This window comes from Serinus canaria, chromosome 1 (assembly GCF_022539315.1).
Source record: "Serinus canaria isolate serCan28SL12 chromosome 1, serCan2020, whole genome shotgun sequence".
In the NCBI taxonomy this organism is placed as follows: domain Eukaryota; kingdom Metazoa; phylum Chordata; class Aves; order Passeriformes; family Fringillidae; genus Serinus; species Serinus canaria.
This window is the reverse complement of record NC_066313.1, coordinates 97,594,380-97,615,589: the sequence shown is the minus strand read 5'-3', so window position 1 is coordinate 97,615,589 and position 21,210 is coordinate 97,594,380. Positions and strand designations below refer to the sequence as shown.

Genomic DNA, 21,210 nt, shown 5'->3' with positions numbered 1-21,210 from the left:
GGAAGCAGAGACCCCACGTAGTGTTCTTGAAGAAATTGGATTGACATAAATCTTCTCTTCAGCTGATGCCATCTCAGTGTTTCATACTGTAAATGTTCACTGCCTTCATTGTAATGTTTAGCTAATGGTGTAAGATGCTGTTTGTCAGTATTACTGTTTTGCTAAGCTGCTTCATTCAGGCCTACAAGAAAAATACAAAAATACTTTTTTTTGAAAAGGGAACAAGAAACCTAAGTTCAAAATTTATAAATGAAAGGGAATTAGATTTAAATTGACTCAGCATTTCTCTTCACTGCATTTATAGGAAAATTGCATTTGACTTGGATAAGCCTACTGTTTTTTATAAGCTAACTTGACTTCAGGAAATAAATGTATTATTATGACATAAGCATAGCCTACCTAAATGAAAAGGAACTACATGGACAACTCCAAATATGAAATTTTACGGTGTAGAAATTGTGTTTATGCAACCAAAGAATTTGTTCATCTACATTTTAGTCACCACTTGTGATTATTCTGCTTATTTCAGTTGTTGCATAATGATTGGAAATATCTGTTTACTACTGAATTTGTCATTATACCAAAGAATCCTGCCAGGATCTGCATATCAAACTGGTAAAAAACTGTTAAGGTGATAACTGCTTTTTTAAGAAAACTGATCAACTCACTAGACATGAAGGTGTATTTTAGTGTAGCTACATTGAGCAAAACTGTGCAAGTTACTATACTCGAAAGGGAATGCATGTAGCAGAGAGGGAAAACCAGCCCAGGCTGAATAAGGAAACCGGTTTTAGGGCTGATATTAGCTTGCTTTGACCATGAACACAAGAAAAGGAGGTCAGCTTTCTAACTGAATAGAGAGATGCAGAATGAAAACTGAATACTTTCAAAGATGGGAAAGAAGAAGCTTTACAGAAGGGACCTTTTATTATTATTTTCTCTCGAAGTCTACCAATTAATTTGTATTTTTTGGTGTTTTGTAGTTTTGCTTTATTGGGTGTATAGGTACCTTTAGGACACACTAAGTGTCAAAGTCATTTAACTGATTTTCTTGATCAACATATTAAACATGTGATACATCCCTTACAATACTCCTGCGTGATGTAGTTGAACCAACTGATTTGCAGTGAGAGCTCTTAAACATTAGATTTGTATAGTATATTCACTACAAATCATGTGAACTGATATCCAGTAATATTTAGACACTTGAGCAGACTCTCAGTAATTACGGACTGAGCCTGTTTCACTAGCAGAAATGTGATCCCTGTGTGATTTTGAGGGAGACAATGGGAGTCTACACCTGGGAGTAGCCAAGTTCTGTTGCCTGTCCCCTTCCTCTCCACTCAGACACCTTCCCCTAGGAGTTTTTGGCTTGTTCACTTGAGTGGTGCCATGCTTTCACAAAGCTCAGCTCCGGCAGTGCCAGCTGGAGAGTGGGTTCAGTAGTACCAGCCAAAGGAAAGATGCAGTGCTGCCACTTCTAAGGCCCCTGATCCAGACCCCAGCACCAGTACTTGAGCCAACAGAGCAGCCAGCCAGGCCCAGGATGTGTGTGCCATTCCTGGGGCAGTACCAGCGTGGTGCCTGTGAACTCAAGCCATTAGAACTTGTCTGTGGATGCCCATTTCAGTATTTACACACAGATTCCAGATGACCAGAGACTGTTTTTGTCCCAGGGCATTTCCCCAGTGCACAGTGGGCAGGGGTAGATGAGGGTAGAGGGGTAGCAAAAGAACCCTGTGGGTGAGATTGTAGTGGTAAAATGGATTTAAGTCAAACCAGAAGCAATTTTATATGTATTAAACATGTTTTTAAAGTTTACACTGTCACTTGTATGTGCTTGGCTGGATTAAGCTTCGTTGTGATTGTGACAAACTGTTTGACTTCTGTCTGTCACATTGGTTTAGTTGTAATAAATGTCCATTTTTACACCATTGCTGTGTTTCTATGTAATTAGTGCCTGTATTCACAGAGAAAAGAAGAGGCCACTCAATGCTGGCTTTAAAAAAAGGGAAATTTTATTACAGTGCTTAACCTGTTCTTGAGCACTTCATTAAAAAAATGTTGAGGATACTGTGTCCAAGTTTAGTTATTTACATCCATTTAAATTGTAGAGAAAGCAATAAATTAGCAAGTTTTTTGAAAGCTTGCCACATTAAACATGAAATTTATTTAAGTGGATGTTAAATTGATGGGGTAGTACCACTTCATTTGAAAATTAAACCACATGTTGAGAGAGATTTCTGGATAATAGAGACTGAATATTCAGTTCTTTTCATAGAATTCTGAACAAGTCAATGCAGTGTTTACAATCCTGGTCTGAACCAAAAATACGTCAGATGAATCTGTTCTCCACCTTTTAAAAATAACTGGACTGCTTGATGTTACCAGCAAAAGCATGGGGAAAAATTAACATCTTTGGGCATTTCTGAAATTAATTTGAAATGAAATTCCAGTTTTTGAATTTGCTGTCTTGTGTGGAAGGGTTGGGGAGAGCTAAAGAATAAGTAGGAATTTCTGGATTGTTCAGGCAAGCTGATTGTTGTCTTGAGTGTCTTCAGCTTCACTGACTTAAGTCTTTAACTCAAAGAGGCCTTCCTGAACATCTGCTGTTCCTTTGGGGGTAAGGCCACAGTGATGGTCACCCTGTGGCTGCCTCTGTCAAGTCCCCACATACCAGGTTGCAGTTGTCCAGCTTGTTTTGCAGTCTGTCCCACAGCTCGACAAAGTGTTACCTGTCCATGCCACATCAGTTTTGGTTTTCAGCCATAGAGATACTCAATTCACCTGATACATCAGTGCTGAGCAAGAGTATATGTGGAATAAATGGGGTTCATTTTAATTACAAGCTTACAGTGAAAGCAAAATGAGCTGCACTCTTTGGATGATGTAAGAAAGTAAATTAAGCTTTTAGGTTATTAACTATCATAAACTTTCAACATTCATGTTTTGTAGGAAGTGCTGATCCAGGACAGGAAGCAATAGCATCTTTTAGCAGGCTCTTGCATGTCTTTAGAAAAAAACCAAGTTATTTAGCGCACAGGAATGTCACTGGTAAACTGGAGGGCAGTTTCCAATACACTGAACGTGCTAATGCAAAACTGGATGCAAAACAGCCATGCTGCCATCACAGGGCATAAAAGTGGGAGAGGAGTCACTTGGGATGCATTTTGGACAATGTGCCCTATACACAAGGGCTGGGTCCAGAGAGGGAAGGCCTTGTTGGGTGTACACAAGAAATGCCTAGCATTCAACACACAGACACATGCCACCCCTCCTCAAGCCCTGATGGGGGTTTGTTACTCTGGATAGGCAGACAGGGAATGAAATCCCACAGAAGTGGCCACCAGCTACAGTTGGAGGGAAGGCATTCTGCTGCGAGGGGGCAAGCCCAGTTCCCTGATGCCTTAATTCTGCTGGGCAGCAACAGTGCCCATGCCTACAGGGGTTCCCCTTGTGCTGCTGAACAAGGCAGCACTGCTGCCTGGCTGGGCTGTTCCACCTCCACCAAAGGGCAGCGGCAGAACCTGCTCCCCATCCTGACTGAAGTAGGGTGTCTGGCAGGCCCTGGCACTGCCACCCTGAACCTCTGTGTAAATGCCAGAATTACTCCAAAGCACCTCTGTGATCCCTGCATAATTCACAACTGAAAGTATTTTGAAATACTGCTACTTTAAAATAGTCATTGAAGACAAAACAAAACTTGGCCCACATTAATTCACTTTATAAGGTCCTTTTCTGGGGAATAACACACAATGGGAATAGGCTGTTCCTTACAAATTTAAATCCTTTCCATGTTCTTCTGGGGTTTTTTCCCTTTGGGAAAGAAAATAATTAAGCTTAACATTGAAATCTTCTAGTCTGTTTGTCTCTCCAGAATAAAACCGCTCACTCAAATAATAAGGAAACACAAAACCATGCATATAACACTACTTAAGATTATGAAGCAGAGAAACAATACTGAAAAATACGAACTCCAAAGTTAGAAAACTGGTGGAATCCCAGGTTTCGTGCTAGCAAATGCAAGCTAAATGTCAGATCTACAGCACTCAAATTCTGTGTAATAGACAGTGTGTGAAAGTGCAGGGCAATCACAGCTACCAGTCGTACACTGTACAGGTACAGCCAGCACATTTGGGTCCAGACCTCAAGAAAAACAAGCTGAAGCTTCAGCCATTGTAATAGCAGAAATAAAGTATGTTTAAATTTTTCCATGCATTTCTGAGCAAGTTTTTTTTTTTTTTAAATACAGCCACTTAATTTCCAAATCCTGTTGCAAAACTGTGGGGACAAGGAGCCTAATCACCTGTGGAATTCTCACATGGTTATTAGTGGGCACTTAATTTCTAATCCCATGGAGGCCTGGTTTGCTTATTTCACCTGACTGGTCACAGGTTCCCACCACCCACTCCACATTTCCTTGAGCTGGGCAGCTGATTTTGCTGGGCTGATGCTCCATGACATCTGTGTGACGCACGGTGCACAGCATCTGCATGGGCACAAGCCAGCTCTCCCACAGAGAGCTGTGGGAAGCAGGGCAGCCCAGGGAATGGAGGATGGAACCAGCCTGCTGGTGGCCAACTGAGCCAGTTTGTCACATGCAGTGCAAGTGACCCAGTGAGACAACTGAGCATCTATAAAAAAATAGAAACCTCAGGGAAAATTTGTCTAAGGTGTGAGAAAAAGGAACATTATAAGAAACTGGCAGTAACAAATTTCTCAAATGGAATTAAAAACTTCGTGCTGTCTATCCTTTGAAATATGCCTTTTAAAAAAGTTATTTCAAAAGTTATGCTAATTAATTACAATTCCTACATCTGTTAATAACTAAAACATTTAATAAAATTAACTAAGCTACAGCTCTGCCTACAGTTATGACAATATATCATGAAAGTTGGGTTTGAACTGAACATCACTTTTGTTGTATTACTCCATATTGGACCAGTTACACATGAAGAAAGAAGGAAAAATATATAATCAGCATGCTAGGTGCACTATGCATTTAGAAAAGCAAAAATATATATATATCATATCCAGAAGCAATGTTCACTTGATCTTAACTATCCTGGGGAAAAACATTCTCGTGCGGAAGTTCAGATAACCTAGATTTTCTAAAGGAGTTCATGTTACATTGCTGGGAGTTGTAATGAATTCCTATTTGGGAGCACTTCATGCCTGCTTTAGGCTTCTAACTCTTGGGGTCTGATTGGTTCTCTGAAGGCAGGAGCCCAGTTCTTTGGAGAGGCTAAAGACAGGGAGGTATCGCTACAGACCGTTAAAGCACCTGCACCTTTGGTGCTACAAGCTCTCTTTAAGTGCCTGAGGACACTGAGGTGCCCAAGTTAAAACCTGAAGATAAACCATGTGAAATACAGTACATCTAACAGCACAAATCTTTTAAATAAATGTAAGAAATATTGGTAAGGATTTATCTAACTGCAGGTATTTCGCTAATATAGCTGTCATTTCAAGGAGGTTTTGTCCCAATAATTTCATTTTTACGTACCCTACTCTTCACCTTGGCTGTAGGAAAGAAAGGCAGTAGGGTGCCTAAAACTATTTGTAAAATAAACCTAAAAAGGCTCTAAGTCAAGTCCTCCTCTCCCAAAACCATGAAATAGTCTTTCATGTATAAACCCTTCAGTTTCTTCAGCCACTGTGCAGCTATCTTGACTGAGCCTTCACAATCACATCTTTGGTTCCCTGATGGACACTTTCCACCTCTCCAGCACAATTTAGGCAGGTCCGTTTCACCTACAAATGGTGTGCAACCAAGAAGTATGCAAAGTAGTTCTAACCTCACTCAGGGATTACAGTTGCATGGTCTCCAGTCTTACTTGGGGATTAAGGTACTGAATAAACTGATTGTTTCTCTGTGTACTTTCTGCTTGGTTTTAGTCTACTGCAATCCCTACAAGTGATCAGCTCAGCAGCTCAGTCAGGGCTGAGAAAAATCCAACACTCATGACCAAAAAGCTCCTACTGGGCAAGTACTGTACAATCAAACACTGATGCCTTTGAGATCCCTTTTCTCCAACTCATAAAACGATTATATTTTCTTTGTCTAAAAAGCAATTTCCAATAAAACAGATGAAAAATACAAATGGCAATCATCTACACAGACCTGGATCTGCAGTGTGCTGGGGTGTGAATTTACTGCACACTGGCTGTTCTGTACTAACTCCTTACAGGAACAGTAAACACTTAACATACACGTAACAGAAATAAGCATATACCAAAGAGGCTTCACTTCTCTATTTGTACTCAGTGTGCATCCAGGTGTTGCAGCTGTTCAGAGGGACAGAGTAGCTAGAGTACTTGACATTCACACCTTCTATAGGACTGAAAATTTTAAATTTTTTCAAGCTTCGCACACAGTAAACTACGTTCCTTTATTAGGAAGAAACATTTTAATGTGCAATAACACTTTATTTGAAATTCATATATATCTGGTACCCTATTGGGAAGATTTCTTTGTCAGCTCTATTTTTATCAATTAGTGATTTCTGAAAGGAATTCTCACTTTGTTTTGGGAGTTTCACTATTTTTTCCTCTGCTGCTTGATCTCTTTTTACCCCTGCTCCTGGATCGAGAGGAGCTCCTGCTCCTGCTCCTGCTGCGTGTCCGACTGTGACTCCTGCTGCGACTGCGGCTGCGGCCTCTCCTCTTCCTGCCCCTGCTGTGAGACCTCCTCCTCTCTCGGCTCCTCGACCTCCCCGAGCGGCGCCGCCTCTTGTTTTTGCGGCGACTCTTTTTCCTCTCTGATTCTCCGTTTCTGCGGTAGGAATGGTCTGGGCTCGGGCTGCCCCTTCTCCTGGAGCGGCTGTAATAGTCGTCACGATGGCTCGATCGGTTTCTCCTCTCAGAGTTCTTAGACAACTGATGAGTCCGTTCAGGAGAAATACGTATGTCTCTATTGGCCTCCCAAAACTCGTTGTTTGGATTTTTGAATACGTGAAGAAAGTTGCAGTGTTTCCCTCTTGGACACTTCTGCCTTTCAAATAAACCTGCAACAGATTAGGGTTTGCTTTTTTACGAACTAGACCTGTTAAATCTCTTTCTTCATTATGTACCAACTGGAAGAAATTTAATAAACTGAATTTTGCTTCTCCAAACAGAAGAACATGCATCTGACCACCTATCAATTTAATTCACACAAGATTAATTTTCATTGTGTACTTTTCTTGGAATTAGCTTTTTAACAGCTATGAAGATTTGGTTTTAGCTTAGAACAAACTTAACTTTTAATTTCATTAAGTTTTATTTACCTTAATGTAAGAAGGTAATTAAGTCACACGTTAGTTATATTTACTTCTTAGAACTGTTGATGGTTCAGAAACTGCTGTTGTTTCTCAAGAGATAAATTAGTACTTCCTGGAGTTTCACCTTAAGATTATTAATTCCAAAGACAGAATCCAATCCTTTTTTCCTAGACCACGGTAAATCCACTAGAACAATTCAGACACTTACATGACATGGTGTAATACTCCCTTTCTTTCCTGGATCTACACAAGCAAGTTAGCACATTTGTCTTCCAAACAGAAATGAATACAACATTAGGCAGATCTGAAAGCTACAGCCTAATCCCTCTTTTTCACTTCCATGAGAGAGTATTCTTTCAGTAACACATATTCTCTTTTCCAAGACTCACCACATATGGCAGTTTTCCACCTCGTCACAGGACAGAATTCACAATGAAGCTGTCTGCCTGCATACCATCGTCCACTGAACAGAGCCAGAGCTGCCTGACAGTCCTTCTCCCTTTAAAAAATAAAAACAACAGATGGCACGACCATCACGCAATCATTTCAGATACCCCTTACCAATTCTGGATTCCCACTACAGTTTGAGAATGAACTGCATGGATGATACAAACACTTATTCATTACTCAGCTCTGGAGTTTAGCTCTAACCCTTGGTAAGACTGTGAGTACTTACGACTGGTACTGGACGTACACGTTTCCTCGCAGGTGAGGCTCATAGTTGCAGCTGACCTGAGGGGATGGAAACTTAAGGTTAGGGCAGTGGAAGGTTTATGCTGTACAGCAGCTCACATATTTTGAGATGGGCAATTCTCATTTAAGACAGTTCATCCATATAAAATTAGAGATGATGTTTTTCAAAACACTTAAATGTTAACCCCCCCAAAAAACCCCAAAAAAGCCTTTCTGGCTTATGGTTAAATTATGCTTTGATTACCTCTGGGACCTTGGCTTCACTTAGTCCACAAGAAAGCTTGTACTCCATTGTCTTGCACTTGTCTGGGCCAACCCTACTGTGCAACAGCCAAATCCTGCTCTGACAACAATTATTAGTATTCTCACATGGAAATGAGGGATTCATTACTGTAAGAGACTCTAGAGCAATGCCTCTTCACAGCATCCCTTTAAAATGGCTTTAAAAAGCTGATGACACCATCTTCCACTGTACAGTTCTGAAAAACCTTTTTTGTAATAATTAAGCATTCAAAGTAGATCTAAAGCTCTCAAAAATTAACTTTGAAAAAGCTTGCTCCTAGTTACAAAAGATTCCAACAGGCAGGTCCAGGCAGGTGGAACCCAGTTCTACAGGACAAACTGTGATTCCAGCCTCTGTTGCCCGCAGGCCTCTTCCAATATCTGGAGCAAACTAAGTTAGCGGCTCCTTTCATCCCTGAACCCTGACTGACCCTCAGGGAATACCTCTTTGTGTGCTGGATCAGCAAAGAGCTTCAGCCACAATAACAAGCACTTGTATAATTAAGTATTACAGGATAAAGAGTCAAACTATTTGAGATAAACAGTGTCAATACAAGAACAAGTGAGAATGATTTTGCCATAGACATTTTTGGGTAGGAAAAGAACCCTAGTGTTCTAAGTTAGTGTTTTATCAGGATCTTCCAGATTCTGGAGCAGCTACCCAAAAAAACAGCCAGAATAAAACCTTGGGCTACACTGGAAAAGTAAGTAAGCTGACAGAGGGGTGTGTATAATCTGATTCTAAATGGTCACAGAGGCTCAGCTCACTCACAGTTAAGATCCCTGCAGCCAACATGTTTTTCTGAAACATCTCTAATGTAGTGAAAATGTGCATGAGAATCATTTTGCTGTTGCACAATCGCCTCAGCAGCCAAGGAATGGCACACTAATAGTCACAGGGACCCAAGCAGGTGCAGCTTAGCACACCTGCACAGAACCACAGTACAAAGCCAAGGACCTGACTTTGCTGATAAGGGTTTTCAAGCCATGCTCCACAGGGAATCTGCATCCTGTTTTCTAGTAGAGGACAACAGGCTATTATTCCATGAGTCAAAATATGGAGGGGATGCTGCATTCCTCCAAACAAGTGAAGGTTTCTTACCTATAAAGCTCATTATACAACTACTGAAAACCCACTCCTTCTACTTTCCTCTAGCTTGAAATGCTAATGCCATCTCAGTCCTGAGGCTGCTGTAAGTAGATGAACACAAAAGAAGAAAAGGCACTATATGCCTCCTGGTGACTGCAGGAAAACACTCAGGAATGGCAAGCAGAAAGGGATGCTGCAATAGATTCAGATCCAAGGAGATGGCACCATCCAAGCTGCATATTTCTGGGGCAATATGGGACTGTTAGCACACATCATTCATCTCTGAGGTCTCCATTTACAGATCCCTCTTTATCCCCATAAGAAACAACAATATAAATGGGAAAAAATCAGTACAAAACACTGAGCAAACCAAATGCATAAACTAAGGATGGATGACAAATCTCAAAACCATTTATGTAACTTACCTTTCTACAATTCTTCCTACTGAAATATCTGCTATCTTTTCAGTTCATTGTAATCTGGTTTTATTTTATTCAGCCAGTCCTAAAATGACATTGTTTGGGTGTACACTCCAAATGCATTTCATACCCCCAGTATTTAATTCCTTAGGCCCAAATACAGTAGCTCAGATGTATTTATACTGTCCAACAGTCTTAATGGACCCTCTGGGACTTTGCACAGGATAAGAAAAGAAAGGAATATGAGATAGGTGGACTGTTGAATAATGTGAATAATGTGCAATAGAGAAGCCCAAGCTTTTGTAACACTTCAGAGGATTGGGAGGGAAGATTCACCTAGAGTAAGATGGTGCTCTGTAAGAGTAGTGACAAGTTTACATGTGCCATGAGAGATGCACAGTTTGTTGTAAGGACACAGCATAGTTCCCTAGTGCCCAGAGGATTTAGCTGGGGCATGCTGGACAGAATTCCTTGTAAGGCTCATAAGCTGCACTTAGATGCATACCTTGAACTGAACCACCTTCCCCACATTCTGAAATTCGGGGAGCACATCCTCATAGAACTCCAGGAACTGCTGGTAGGTCTCCTCATCACTGTACTCCAGACTGGCATCTGTGTCATAGTCATCCCTCCGGCACTGCTCCATGCCAAACGTGATGAACATACCTCGCACGAGCAGCGTCTTGCTCGATGTGGGGTAGTTGTGCTTGCGAGAACACCTGGACAGGTGTAGTGAAGAAAGAAAAGTGGAAAAATTGGCACTTTCAGCAGAAGATACCCTTCTTGAGGCTTCAAACATGTGTAATTTTCAGTTACAGTTACTATAAAAGAAACTTCATTAGTGGAAGATCAAGATATTTCAACTACAAAACCAAGTATTTTGGAGTGAGTTTGTACATAATCTTAAGGCTTCCTTAATGCCATTAACAAACACATTCTTGCATAAGAAAGCAGAACTACAAAAGTTATAGATACCAATGTCACAATGAGAGCTGAAGTAATTTCTTTTAGGCTACAAGGGTTATTGTGTTCCCATTTTCTGAAGGGCTTAAAAGACTGTCAGGAGTCTTTCTATAAGGAGATTTTAAAGTAAGTCCCTGCTCTTCTTTTTGCAAACTGAACAACTTTTACTGAAGTTGTTTTCATCATATGGGAGTGGAAGGTGAGAATGTGGGAAGAACAGCACATCAGCACATTTAGACCTGCACCTGGATGAGTATAAAACTGGTATTTTTCCACTTCTAGCAAAAAAAAAAAAAAAACCAAATGAAAACAAACAAATGAAAAATAACCATCAACAAAAAACCACAAACAAACACAACAAAAAATCTCAAAATTGCCCCCCCCCAAAAAAACTTACAAAAACCAACAAACCAACCAACCAAACAAAAAGATTCAAAGATTCTTCTAAATCAGTCATATCTTAATATGCAGCTTCTTGGCAGCCATAAAAGTATTAGATCTTCCTCACCATCCGTCATATTCAGGCTACCTCGCTAACATGCTGAACTACAGTTCTCCCCTAGACACCTTTAGATTCAGTAAGAACACAGATGTTCTCCATGTTTATTTCACTGTCCTTTATGACTCCCATTCAATATATCCCCAAGCAACTGGGTCATGCACTCTCCCAACACTTTTCTCCTTTTCATGACATGACCAGAAAAACATCCAGACTAGTCTAGTCTCTTCATGCCACTGGGCTGCACAGAACTGCAGGGAGGTCAGGTCTCAAAATGGACAATTACAACCCAGACTTCAGCTAGGAAGTTCTTCTGTATCCAGTCAATCAGAAATGGACTCTCACCTTCTGGTTGGCCCCTTGGACTTCAAAAACCAAAGAACAACAAAAAAATGCAATCTCCAAACCCAAAACTAAACCAGGAAACAACTGATTTGATGATTATTGTTTTTTTACATTTCAGAAGCAGCCTCCTTTTGCTGTTCAATTTCAATAATAGAACAGAAAATATTATTATGCTATTGTCTGTACACAAAATGATATATTCACATGACAGAACAAAAGGAACCCCAAGGAAAATGAATCACCCAAGAATCCAATATTACTGCAGAATGTTAGGGTTTGAATTATTGGGGAAATTGGTAGTAGCAAACTCAGCCAGTTTCAGCTTATTCAGCAAATAGTGAGCTTTGTCAAGATCCAATAGTTATTTGTTGATAACACTGGCTCTTAGTTTTTTACCACTCCTTTCAACCCATCCTTCCAGTCCTACCCTAGCTCTACCAGTCCTTCAACTTAGAGACAGCACCAGACGTTAAAATTACCAGATTACGAAGGAAGGCAGGTATGTGAAGAAAAAGAAGGAAGATGAAAGGGAGGCAGCTGAGATCAACAGGGGTGAAAGAGGAAGGGCAGAACATGGTGTTTCTCAGTACTTATTTTCCAAGGGTCATTCATAGTTCAAATGCAAAGTTCATAGCCAAACTGAGTTTTATGGAATCCATAAATAATCCATGGAAGTTATCTCCATTAAAGATCACTACAACAAAAATACTGCAAAGTCTACAAAGGCCCAGACATTTGAAAAAAAATGCTGTCTGCAGTGATATAGCTGGTGAAATTTTTATTATGGAATTCAACACATATTTCAGAATAGGAAAAAAAAAGATGTGAACTTGAAGCTTCCATATAGTTGAATTATCTTATAATTATCTGCAATATACATCACACTGGAACAAATTACTCCCAGGATAAAGAAAACTACAATAGCTAGACTGCACATGTTTCAGTGATAGAAGTTAGTAAAATAACCTTGTAAGTTTTTGCTGAGATTCATGTAATAAATATCAGAGTCCTTCCCTGCTAAGCTGTTGTTTCTTCTTAGCACAAAAAAAAATCAGGGATTTTCAAACCAGAAGCTGCATTTGGGTCATCATTGTTCCTGGTTGCCAATGAACACATACTCCATAAAATCATTTATACTTCTGGTTTCCTCTGGGAACAAGTTTGCCATTTGTTTCATATGAGAAAGTCTTTCCTTTGTCAAAGCTGGTAAACATTCTGAGATACCTGACTAAATTGCAAATCACCATTCCCATCCTACTCTTGAGTTTACTGCTCATCTACCACAGACCTCTTCCATCCCCCTCTTTGAAAGCAGAGTCTGGATTTGTCAGCCACTTCTACAGAGGTGTTACTCATCTCTCATCATCCTGATGAGCTTCTCTGTTCTTCCCTTTTACTACACTACCCTCCTGAGACAGGAGCAGCCTGTCAGTGTACCAGAATCACAACTGAATGCCTCACACATTTAAATAGTGAGAACTCTGGAAGCTACCTAACAACTTTCCCAAGTGTGCAGATTTACCTTAACTTACTTTCTTTAGTCCATCTGGGATCTGAACATATGCAAATTAGAAAATATAAAAAACTAGCATCTGGCATATCAGACCTGTACTAATACCAGACCATATACATTCTATCAGAATATATCTGTGCATGAGTCTAAGCTAAGAAAAAACAATGTAACCAGAATGCACCATTAGTAATATGCCATAACAATAAATAGCTCAATTCCAGCTAGGCAATGCTCTGCTCTCAATCCACATCCAAATACAGAAAAATATTTTATGCAGCAATTTTTCCTCAGTTTGCTTATGACCTAATTAAGTTGCCTCTGTTTTATCTCCCTAACACACTTCTATCCTGGTAAATATTCAATGGATTACCTGTCTCCAAATCGGCAGGAACCTGTTTTAATATAAAATGGGCAATTTGCTCTATCCTTCTCTGTTCCCAGATTCTCTGGGGGCTCTGGGTTATGCCAACTCACACCATTCTCCAGCTGTGGAAGAAATAATAAAATAGACAAAAGTTAGAAAACAGTAAAGAAATGGAGTGTCAAAAATAAAACTTAACAACTGAATTCACATGCAGTTATAAGCACTATGTTTCTACAAGGCAAGCTGAACCTATTGAAAGCACTGTTTTTCAAAGCTGCCTTGTGCCTTGGGTCTCACTTTATACATCTGTGTCATGGTTTAACCCCAGTCAGCAGCCAAGCCCCAGAGAACCACTTGCTCGCAGCCCCACCAGGTGAGATCAGGGAGAGAATGGAAGGGTAACAGATATAAAACTCATGCATTGAAATAAAGACAGTTTCAGAGGGAAAGCAAAAGCCAGGCAAAAAAGCAAAGCAAACCCAGGAATTAATTCATTGCTTCCCAGGGGCAGGAAGGTGTTCAGCCATCTCCAGGAAAGCAAGTTCTCATCACATACAACAGTGATGAAGACAAGAGAAGACAAACACCATCACTCCAAATGTCCCCCCTTCCTTCTTCTTCCCCCCACTTTATACACTGAGCATGGTGTCAGATGGTCTGGAATATCCCTTTGGTCAGCTGGGGTCACCTGTCCTGGCTGTGTCTCCTCCCAACCAACCATGCACCCTCTGCCTCTTCACCAGTGTGGCAGTATGAGAAGCAGAAAAGACCTTGGAAGAAAAGGCCTTGGGTCTGTGTAGGCCCTGCTCAGCAATAACAAAAACATCTCCACATTTTCAACCTTATTTTAAGTGTAAATCCAAAACAAAGCCCCATACTAGCCACCAAGAAAAAAATTAACTCTACCCCAGCCAAAACCACCACAACCTGGCAGAGAGAAAGCTGAGACTATTTACTTATTTTTCTCTGCAACAGCCCAAAGCTCAGCAAGGTCATCATTATCACTGTTATGTGCATCTAGAAAAGGCTAAAATAAAAGTAACCTGCCAAAGGACAGAATTTAAAAAAATTAAATTTATAGTTAGCACTGGAAGTAAAAGTGTCCATACTGATCATCTTGGGTCATTAAAAATTCTCTAATTCAAAATGGCCTCACCAAGTTGCAAGCCTAGAATGACTACAACCAAGACACATATTTTAAAAGAAATTTTCATTCTAACCAAACAACCTGTAAAGCTGACTGGCCTAAGTTCTCATTTTGAATCAACTGAAAATTCTTTTTACTCACAAGCAGCATTTGACCCAGCTACCAATTCTGCACATGACTTGCAGCCATAATTTTCTATCACCAGAACAGCCTGTTATGTCAGCAATAAATGAACCCTGAACTGCTACTCTAATGCAGTCTCTAACATACCACATTTCTGATATTCCTTTGCAGACATGACTGCTAATGCATCTTGAGCTCTGGCAGGCAGCAGTTCAGAGCAGTTTCCTACCCATCTTATGAAACAGATTCCCTACCTAAAGAACTGTTTAAACATGATTTGGAACCAAATGTAACTCCAGTGTAGCTATGGCAGTCAATAAACAACAGACAACTAGGTTAAAACTTATTTTTCAGATTCATGCAGTGGTTTAAACAGAGCAAGAATCTTTACAAGTTTAACCATGTGAGTGGGATAAAAATTCCAAATTATTCTTTAAGGCAATCTCTAAGACACATAAAAACTGCAGTTTTATTTTGTACACACTGCCAGCTTGAGATCCATGCTCTTCCAGGCATCCAAGCAGTCAAGCTTCTCCCTCCCCCACCTTATTTTCTTTTCCTTAAGGATCTCTGCCCTCCTCTACCACTGAATCCTCTTATTTAGAGCCTGACATCTGTTTAAAAAGACAAGTTTATCCTGCCACCCAGGACTGACAGATTTATTTAGAATTACAATTCACAAATAAACCATCATGCACAGTGGTTTTTAACAGCACACAGCAGTATTTCCAGGTTCATTTTGACTCAGACCTCCTGAACAGTCATCAGCATGCACAACTGCACTGCCACCAACCAGCCAGAAATATGTTTAATTATGTTCCACCCAGTAAATAATTGTTTACAGCTCATGCAAGCCACTATATATTAAATTTATTCAGGCCATTAGGTTCTGGAGAGCAGATGGACAGCATGCTAGAAGGCAAACACTAGATGGAAATTAAATTACTTTTCAGTTCTTTTTTCAGAAAGTCTCTGAGCATACCTGGCTTTCAGCTTGATCCAGCATCCTCTGCACAGCTGCCTATAAATGGTGCAAACACAGGACTAGTGAAAACCCTGAGGACACACAAAACATCTGGTTTCTTTAGTTAAGAACCTAATTTACAATGCTCAGTGATTATGCATAATGAAATTGTGATGGGGTTTGCTTTAAAAACAGGAGATTTACTTTGGCTCTATAGCAATTTATGTACTACAAAACTCTTAAAGGATACATCAGACAAGACCCTCATGTAGATGATCTTCTAAACTAAATGATAGACAACATACAAGTTTAATTTTCTCTTTTAAAACTATCAGTGAACTATTGATGCTTAAATCTATCTCCTGCTCTAGTACACAGCCTGGTTACAGGTAAGTCCATAATTGTTTAGTTGCACGAAATATTTTAACTTACACATTTTATGGAACACACAGAAAAATGCAATGCTTAGTGAGCCTCTGTTAAAGCAAGAGATGCAACTGGTAAGAAACTTAAACATTGCAAGTTAACCATAACTCGCCTTCCAAATACAGGAAAGCAATGAGGATATTCTTTCTCTTCATTTTTCTAAATGGGCTGAGCATAACAATACCACTCTCCAAAACTGGCTGGACACTACTTCTAATAAATTGCTCTATGAAGTTCCTAGAAAAAAGATATTTTAACATAAACAGTACAAGAAAATATGCTAGGACTTGAAGAGAATTAATTAAATTTAAAAAGAGCAAATAAAAATTTTAAAATGCAATTAAAGATGAGGACCCAGACAGCATCTGGTACTGATCACGAAGGATGTTAGACAGTACCCACCCTAATAAAGAAAATGAAACAGAACTCCCTGAACCACACAAACAAAGAAACAACCAAAGCCAAAACTATCCTTCACCCTCTCCAAAAAAGCCTCTAACCAACACCACCCATCAAACCAGAAAATCTGTTTCTTCATTTTAGGGAGGGAAATTAGTTTTTTTATTGTATCACCGTTAGAACTTGAATAAACTGCTGTTTCAAGACATAGGCAAAACCAATAAAACAACTTTCTGCTGCTAAAATGGGTGGCTCTGCTTTTAGCTGGGTAATCAGTTTCCCCCTGGGTGCCTGTCATTGCCCTCTATGAGACAATTTAATTCACTATCCCCATAAATAATAACCCAGAAAAACACAAAGCAAAGAATCCAACAACCAAATAAAAAAGAAAGCGGCTTCCATCTAGTTCAGGGACACCAGTAACTCCTCTGAAGGCTTGGACACACCCAGACACAAGGATAGAAGGGAGGAATAAAATCCTGCTGTTATCATGGTTCAACTCTCTCCAAACTGCATCTCAACCCTAAGTAAAGGACACGAGCATAATTTTCTCCCCCTACTCTGCAAAGACAGAAATGGACACCTGAACACCAGAGGAAGTAAGACAGGAAATACAGTAAGTGCTGTTTTTGGCATCCCTCATTCAAGTGTTACATAATCAGTGGCACAACCAACTATTCAGTGCAGACAGCCACAACTGTCTGCTCATGGCTCCTCTCCTGCTGTGGCTATCAGGCACAGCTCCCAGTGAAATGACTGGAAACTTTGTGACTGTGGAGAATCTAAAGTGACCAGATCCTAGAAAGCTGCAGTCACTCTTCAATAAGAGGCCAGTCCTCACACTGGATTACTGCATATGACATCTTACATCCAGGTCACTGAACTTGTAAAACTTAAGACAAATGTATCATTAAGAGAAATGTCATCAATGACTTGTATCTTCAGTCTCATTTTTATTCCACCCAAGGAGCTCTGAAAAAAGATACGTCCTGTTGGATGAGTCGGGTAAAGAAGAGCAGTAACACATCTTTTGATTAAGAACAGTGTTAAGGAAGAGCAGCAATGTACTTCCATATTCCATATCCTCTTTGGGCATTTTCTTCAGCACTGACTGAGTTTAACTGGGACATTAAGGAAGGATTATGTTTAACACATGATGCAGAAAGAGCACTTATCAGAACCTGCACTGGCACAGTACCTTTGTGTTTACCTGATATAAACAATTACATACTGTGAACAACCAGAAGGGTTAACAAGAGGTACACTTCAGTAAATGGACCCCCTGGATGCTCTTCAACACTTAACAATGGTTTAGTGTTAGACAGAATGGGTTAACTAATGGATTTGCTAATTATAAAAAAATCTCTTTTCAACATGCATAACTGTTGCATCTGATCATGTCACAGGACATATAACATGTATATCTTCCCACCACCAAAAATCACCTCTCTCTCTCTCTTCTCCTGTTGCTTCTGCTGTGCCACTTCTCTCTCTTTTCTTTGCTGCTCTTCCCATTCTTCTTTGATCTTCCTCTTTATAACAGAAAAAAAATAAATTAAGGAACAGTGCTTTACAATCAAAATCAAAAGCACTATGTTGCATTCAACTCCTTGACCATTAAGTTTTCATCTAGTCAGAAGCAACTAAATCTGACAAAACACCCTTTTAAGAACTGTTGTTTTCTTCTCTCTTCAATTCTGCTTTTCTATACAAGAGTGAAGAGTCTATGCTTTCAAACACACCAGCATCAAGAAAAATGGGTCCATCACAAAATAATCAAAGTTACTACACTAAGCTACCTTGTTGCCTAGCACAACTGTAGGGTTTTACATCTTTATACCTCTTCTTCCTCTTGACGCTTTCTTGCAGCCTCTTCTTTTTCTTTCTTTAGTTTGAACTCTTCTTGGGCCTTTTCTTCTCTCAGCAACCACTGCTCATGTAGTTTTTGTCTACCAAAGAAACCAGACACCACTTAGACCACCACCTTAAGGACTACCCATGACTGATGCAACTGTCATAAATACAATTCAATATTGTATTTATTACTACAATAATAACTGCAACTTACCTAATCTTATTTAAAAGAGAAATTTCCATAGGAATCATTCAGGCCTTAGAGGAAAGGACTGTGTAGCCTGACATATTCAATAAAGATTGTGTTTCACAGAATATATTTGAACTTTTCAATGTACTGAAATGGAATTGATTATAAAAGTGTTTATTGCATATATGCCATTTCTAGATTTCTCACCTTTCTGCCTCAAGTTTTTTTTCTTCCTCTTCTTCCTCCTCTTCTTCCACTTCCTCCTCTTCCTCCTCAGACACAGATTCATCTTTTTCTGCAGCTTCTGAAAAAAAGCACAATTCAACACCTCTACATAACTGCATGCTACGGCCAACACAGATACACAAAATGATATCTTAAAAAAAAAACAAAGAACCAAAAAATATCCAATCACCCAATCACTTCTAGTTCCACTGACAGTACCAAGTACTTCAGTTACCTGAGTCCCTTAGTTTGGCAAGTGCCTGCCGCTTTTTTTTCCTCTTCTCCTTCTTCAAAATAGCTCTGTACTTTTGATGGCTGAGGATGAGAAAACATTACTTATGTTAAAACAGACAAGGAAATAATTTTTACTGTCATACATGTACTTAATTTCCTTCAGCAATACAAAATTCCACAAACGGCATTTATATGAAACAGTAACTCCACAGCAGCACCTGATGTGACAATGAAATCTGTAAATCTGTGGCTCTCCTGTTCAGACTTGCACATGGGCAGCAGCAAGAAGATACCTCACATGGAGTCTCATCTTTTTTGAGCTCTTCAGTGCTTGACATCATCACCAACTCCATGAAATTTCCTATAGCTCCTGAAACTCAGTCACTAGATAAGGGAGAAAAACTTGGGGATCTCCTACCTTACAATTTTGGTACAACTTTCAGCACATTCTATGCTTTCTTTTACAGGACATGAAATTTCAAGTTCTTTCTTTTCTCCTTTGTTGTTTTCCACAGGCAGCAGTCTCAATGCACAGCTAACAAATCACAGTCCACAGCCCCCACAGACAATGCTCAGCACTGCTCTTCTGCTACAGAAGCTTGGCCAGACTCCTCCTTGCTTGTCTGACAGCTTTGAACAGCTGCCTACAAGCAGCACCATGCCTTCACTATGGTTAAAATGCCTCTAATGTCTAAAAGCCTTTTCACATCAAACTCTTTTCTGTCAAGTTTCATTCTATCTTTCCTCTTCCTAGCCAGGTGATAATGGAGAAATAGGAAGGAGGGATCATCTTCTGCTCTTGTCATTGTGCCACACCAAATGCTGGGAGATTATTACCTTCCCCTTTTGGAGTGTGTAATTTTAAAAGATTCCACAAGTGTAACTCAGCCAGCCAGAATTTCACCCACATCTCCAATCTTGGTCAGGATTGCTCACATCCTCAGCACCTGCACACCTGTGCGCGCCAAGGTGACACCACGGTGCCTGTCCCGACAGCAGCGCCTGCCCGCACAGACCAATGTCGCCACCTGGGCCCTCTGCCTCTGACCCGGCCAGCCTGGCCGCTTCTCACCTCCTGTCCCTGCCTGAAATGGATCGCATCCCTCAGCAGGTGCCTGGGGCTGACAAGCGAGAAGCTCCTTCCCAGTTCCTGGGAACTTCTTTTTCTTGAAACCCAAGGAAGGAAGGAAGGGACGGAGGAACTCCCCTTACTCTCGGGCCAGCACAGGAGAGGTGGGCACACAGCTGACGCGCAAGGAGCAGCGGCGCCCAAGCCGCTCCAGGGCTGGGCTTCGCCTCTCCCTCGAGCCGCACGACGCCGGAGCGAGGCCTGGGCAAACACCTGCAGACCCCGGCCGGGAAATCCCCTTGTGAGCATGGCTGCCCTGGCCCACGGCCTCCGCGGCGGGGCTGGACGGGGCTCAGCCCGGGCACGCATATACCGCTGCCTCCCCGCGCCGCGGCCTCCGCTGTTCCTCACATCTCCCAGGGCCGCCGCTCTCCCGGGCGCGCAACGCTGTCCCGCCCCGCCGCAGGGAGGGCGGGCCGGCACGGCGGCCCCGCTACCCCCGGATCAGGCCTGGGACGGGACCGGCATCGCCCCCGCCCGCGGCTCCGACGCCTCCGAGCCCGCTCGCCGCCCCCAGCGCGGCCGCGTTCCCGTCCCGAGAACCACCGAGCCCAGTTCCCCCCGTCCCGCCGGGCCACGGCCGCGCGGAGCTGCGCCACTGCCGGGCCCGGCCACGGGGCGGCCTCAGCCGCGGCCGTCGTCCGCTCGGGCGGTCCCGGCCAGGACGGGCACATGACTCTCCGCAGGGACCCGCGGGCCCTTCCCCTTGCCCCGGGGGGTCCCAGCCCCGGCCCGGCCGTGGCCTCACCTCGGCTTCCCCAGGGGAGGTTCGGGCACCAACATGGGCGCCGCCATCTTGCGGGACCGACGGGACGTCACGTGACCCCGCGGCGGAAGGGCGCGCAATCGGTTCCGGCGGCCGCGCGTGGTGTTGGCCTCAGTCCTGGGACTGAGGGCGGCGGGTTCGGTGCTGGGGTTCTTGGGGCCGAGGGCACGGAATAGGCGGCGCCGGGGAGCCGGATTTACCGAACTCTCCCAAGGACCGCAAGTGAGCGAATACAGAGAACGTTCCGTTGTCACGGAATCACAGAGTGGGTCACGTTGGAAGGGACCACAGTGGATCATCTGCTCCAATCTCCCTGCTCAAAC

At 41.8% G+C, this 21,210-nt stretch overlaps 2 protein-coding genes across 3 annotated transcripts in view; one reads left to right on the top strand and one right to left on the bottom strand.

Annotated features, from left to right (window-relative positions):
* Positions 1–1,934, top strand: part of AP1S2 (adaptor related protein complex 1 subunit sigma 2) — a 30,989-nt gene extending 29,055 nt beyond the window's left edge. For both annotated transcript variants that reach the window (XM_009089677.4, XM_018913566.3), the window contains one exon: positions 2–1,934. In XM_009089677.4, the coding sequence (XP_009087925.1) occupies positions 2–49 (48 nt within the window). In that variant the 3' untranslated portion in view covers positions 50–1,934. The remainder of the gene's footprint in view (position 1) is intronic.
* Positions 1,264–21,201, bottom strand: ZRSR2 (zinc finger CCCH-type, RNA binding motif and serine/arginine rich 2). Its single transcript, XM_030234935.2, has 11 exons — positions 20,870–21,201; positions 18,994–19,073; positions 18,741–18,837; positions 18,330–18,438; positions 17,935–18,021; positions 15,683–15,721; positions 13,437–13,552; positions 10,252–10,465; positions 7,939–7,994; positions 7,652–7,761; positions 1,264–7,007 (listed from the first exon to the last, which is right to left on the bottom strand). The coding sequence occupies exons 1-11, from the start codon at positions 21,184–21,186 to the stop codon at positions 6,520–6,522; spliced, it is 1,713 nt and encodes a 570-aa protein (XP_030090795.2). The 5' UTR covers positions 21,187–21,201; the 3' UTR covers positions 1,264–6,519.
* Positions 21,202–21,210: the final 9 nt, after the last annotated feature.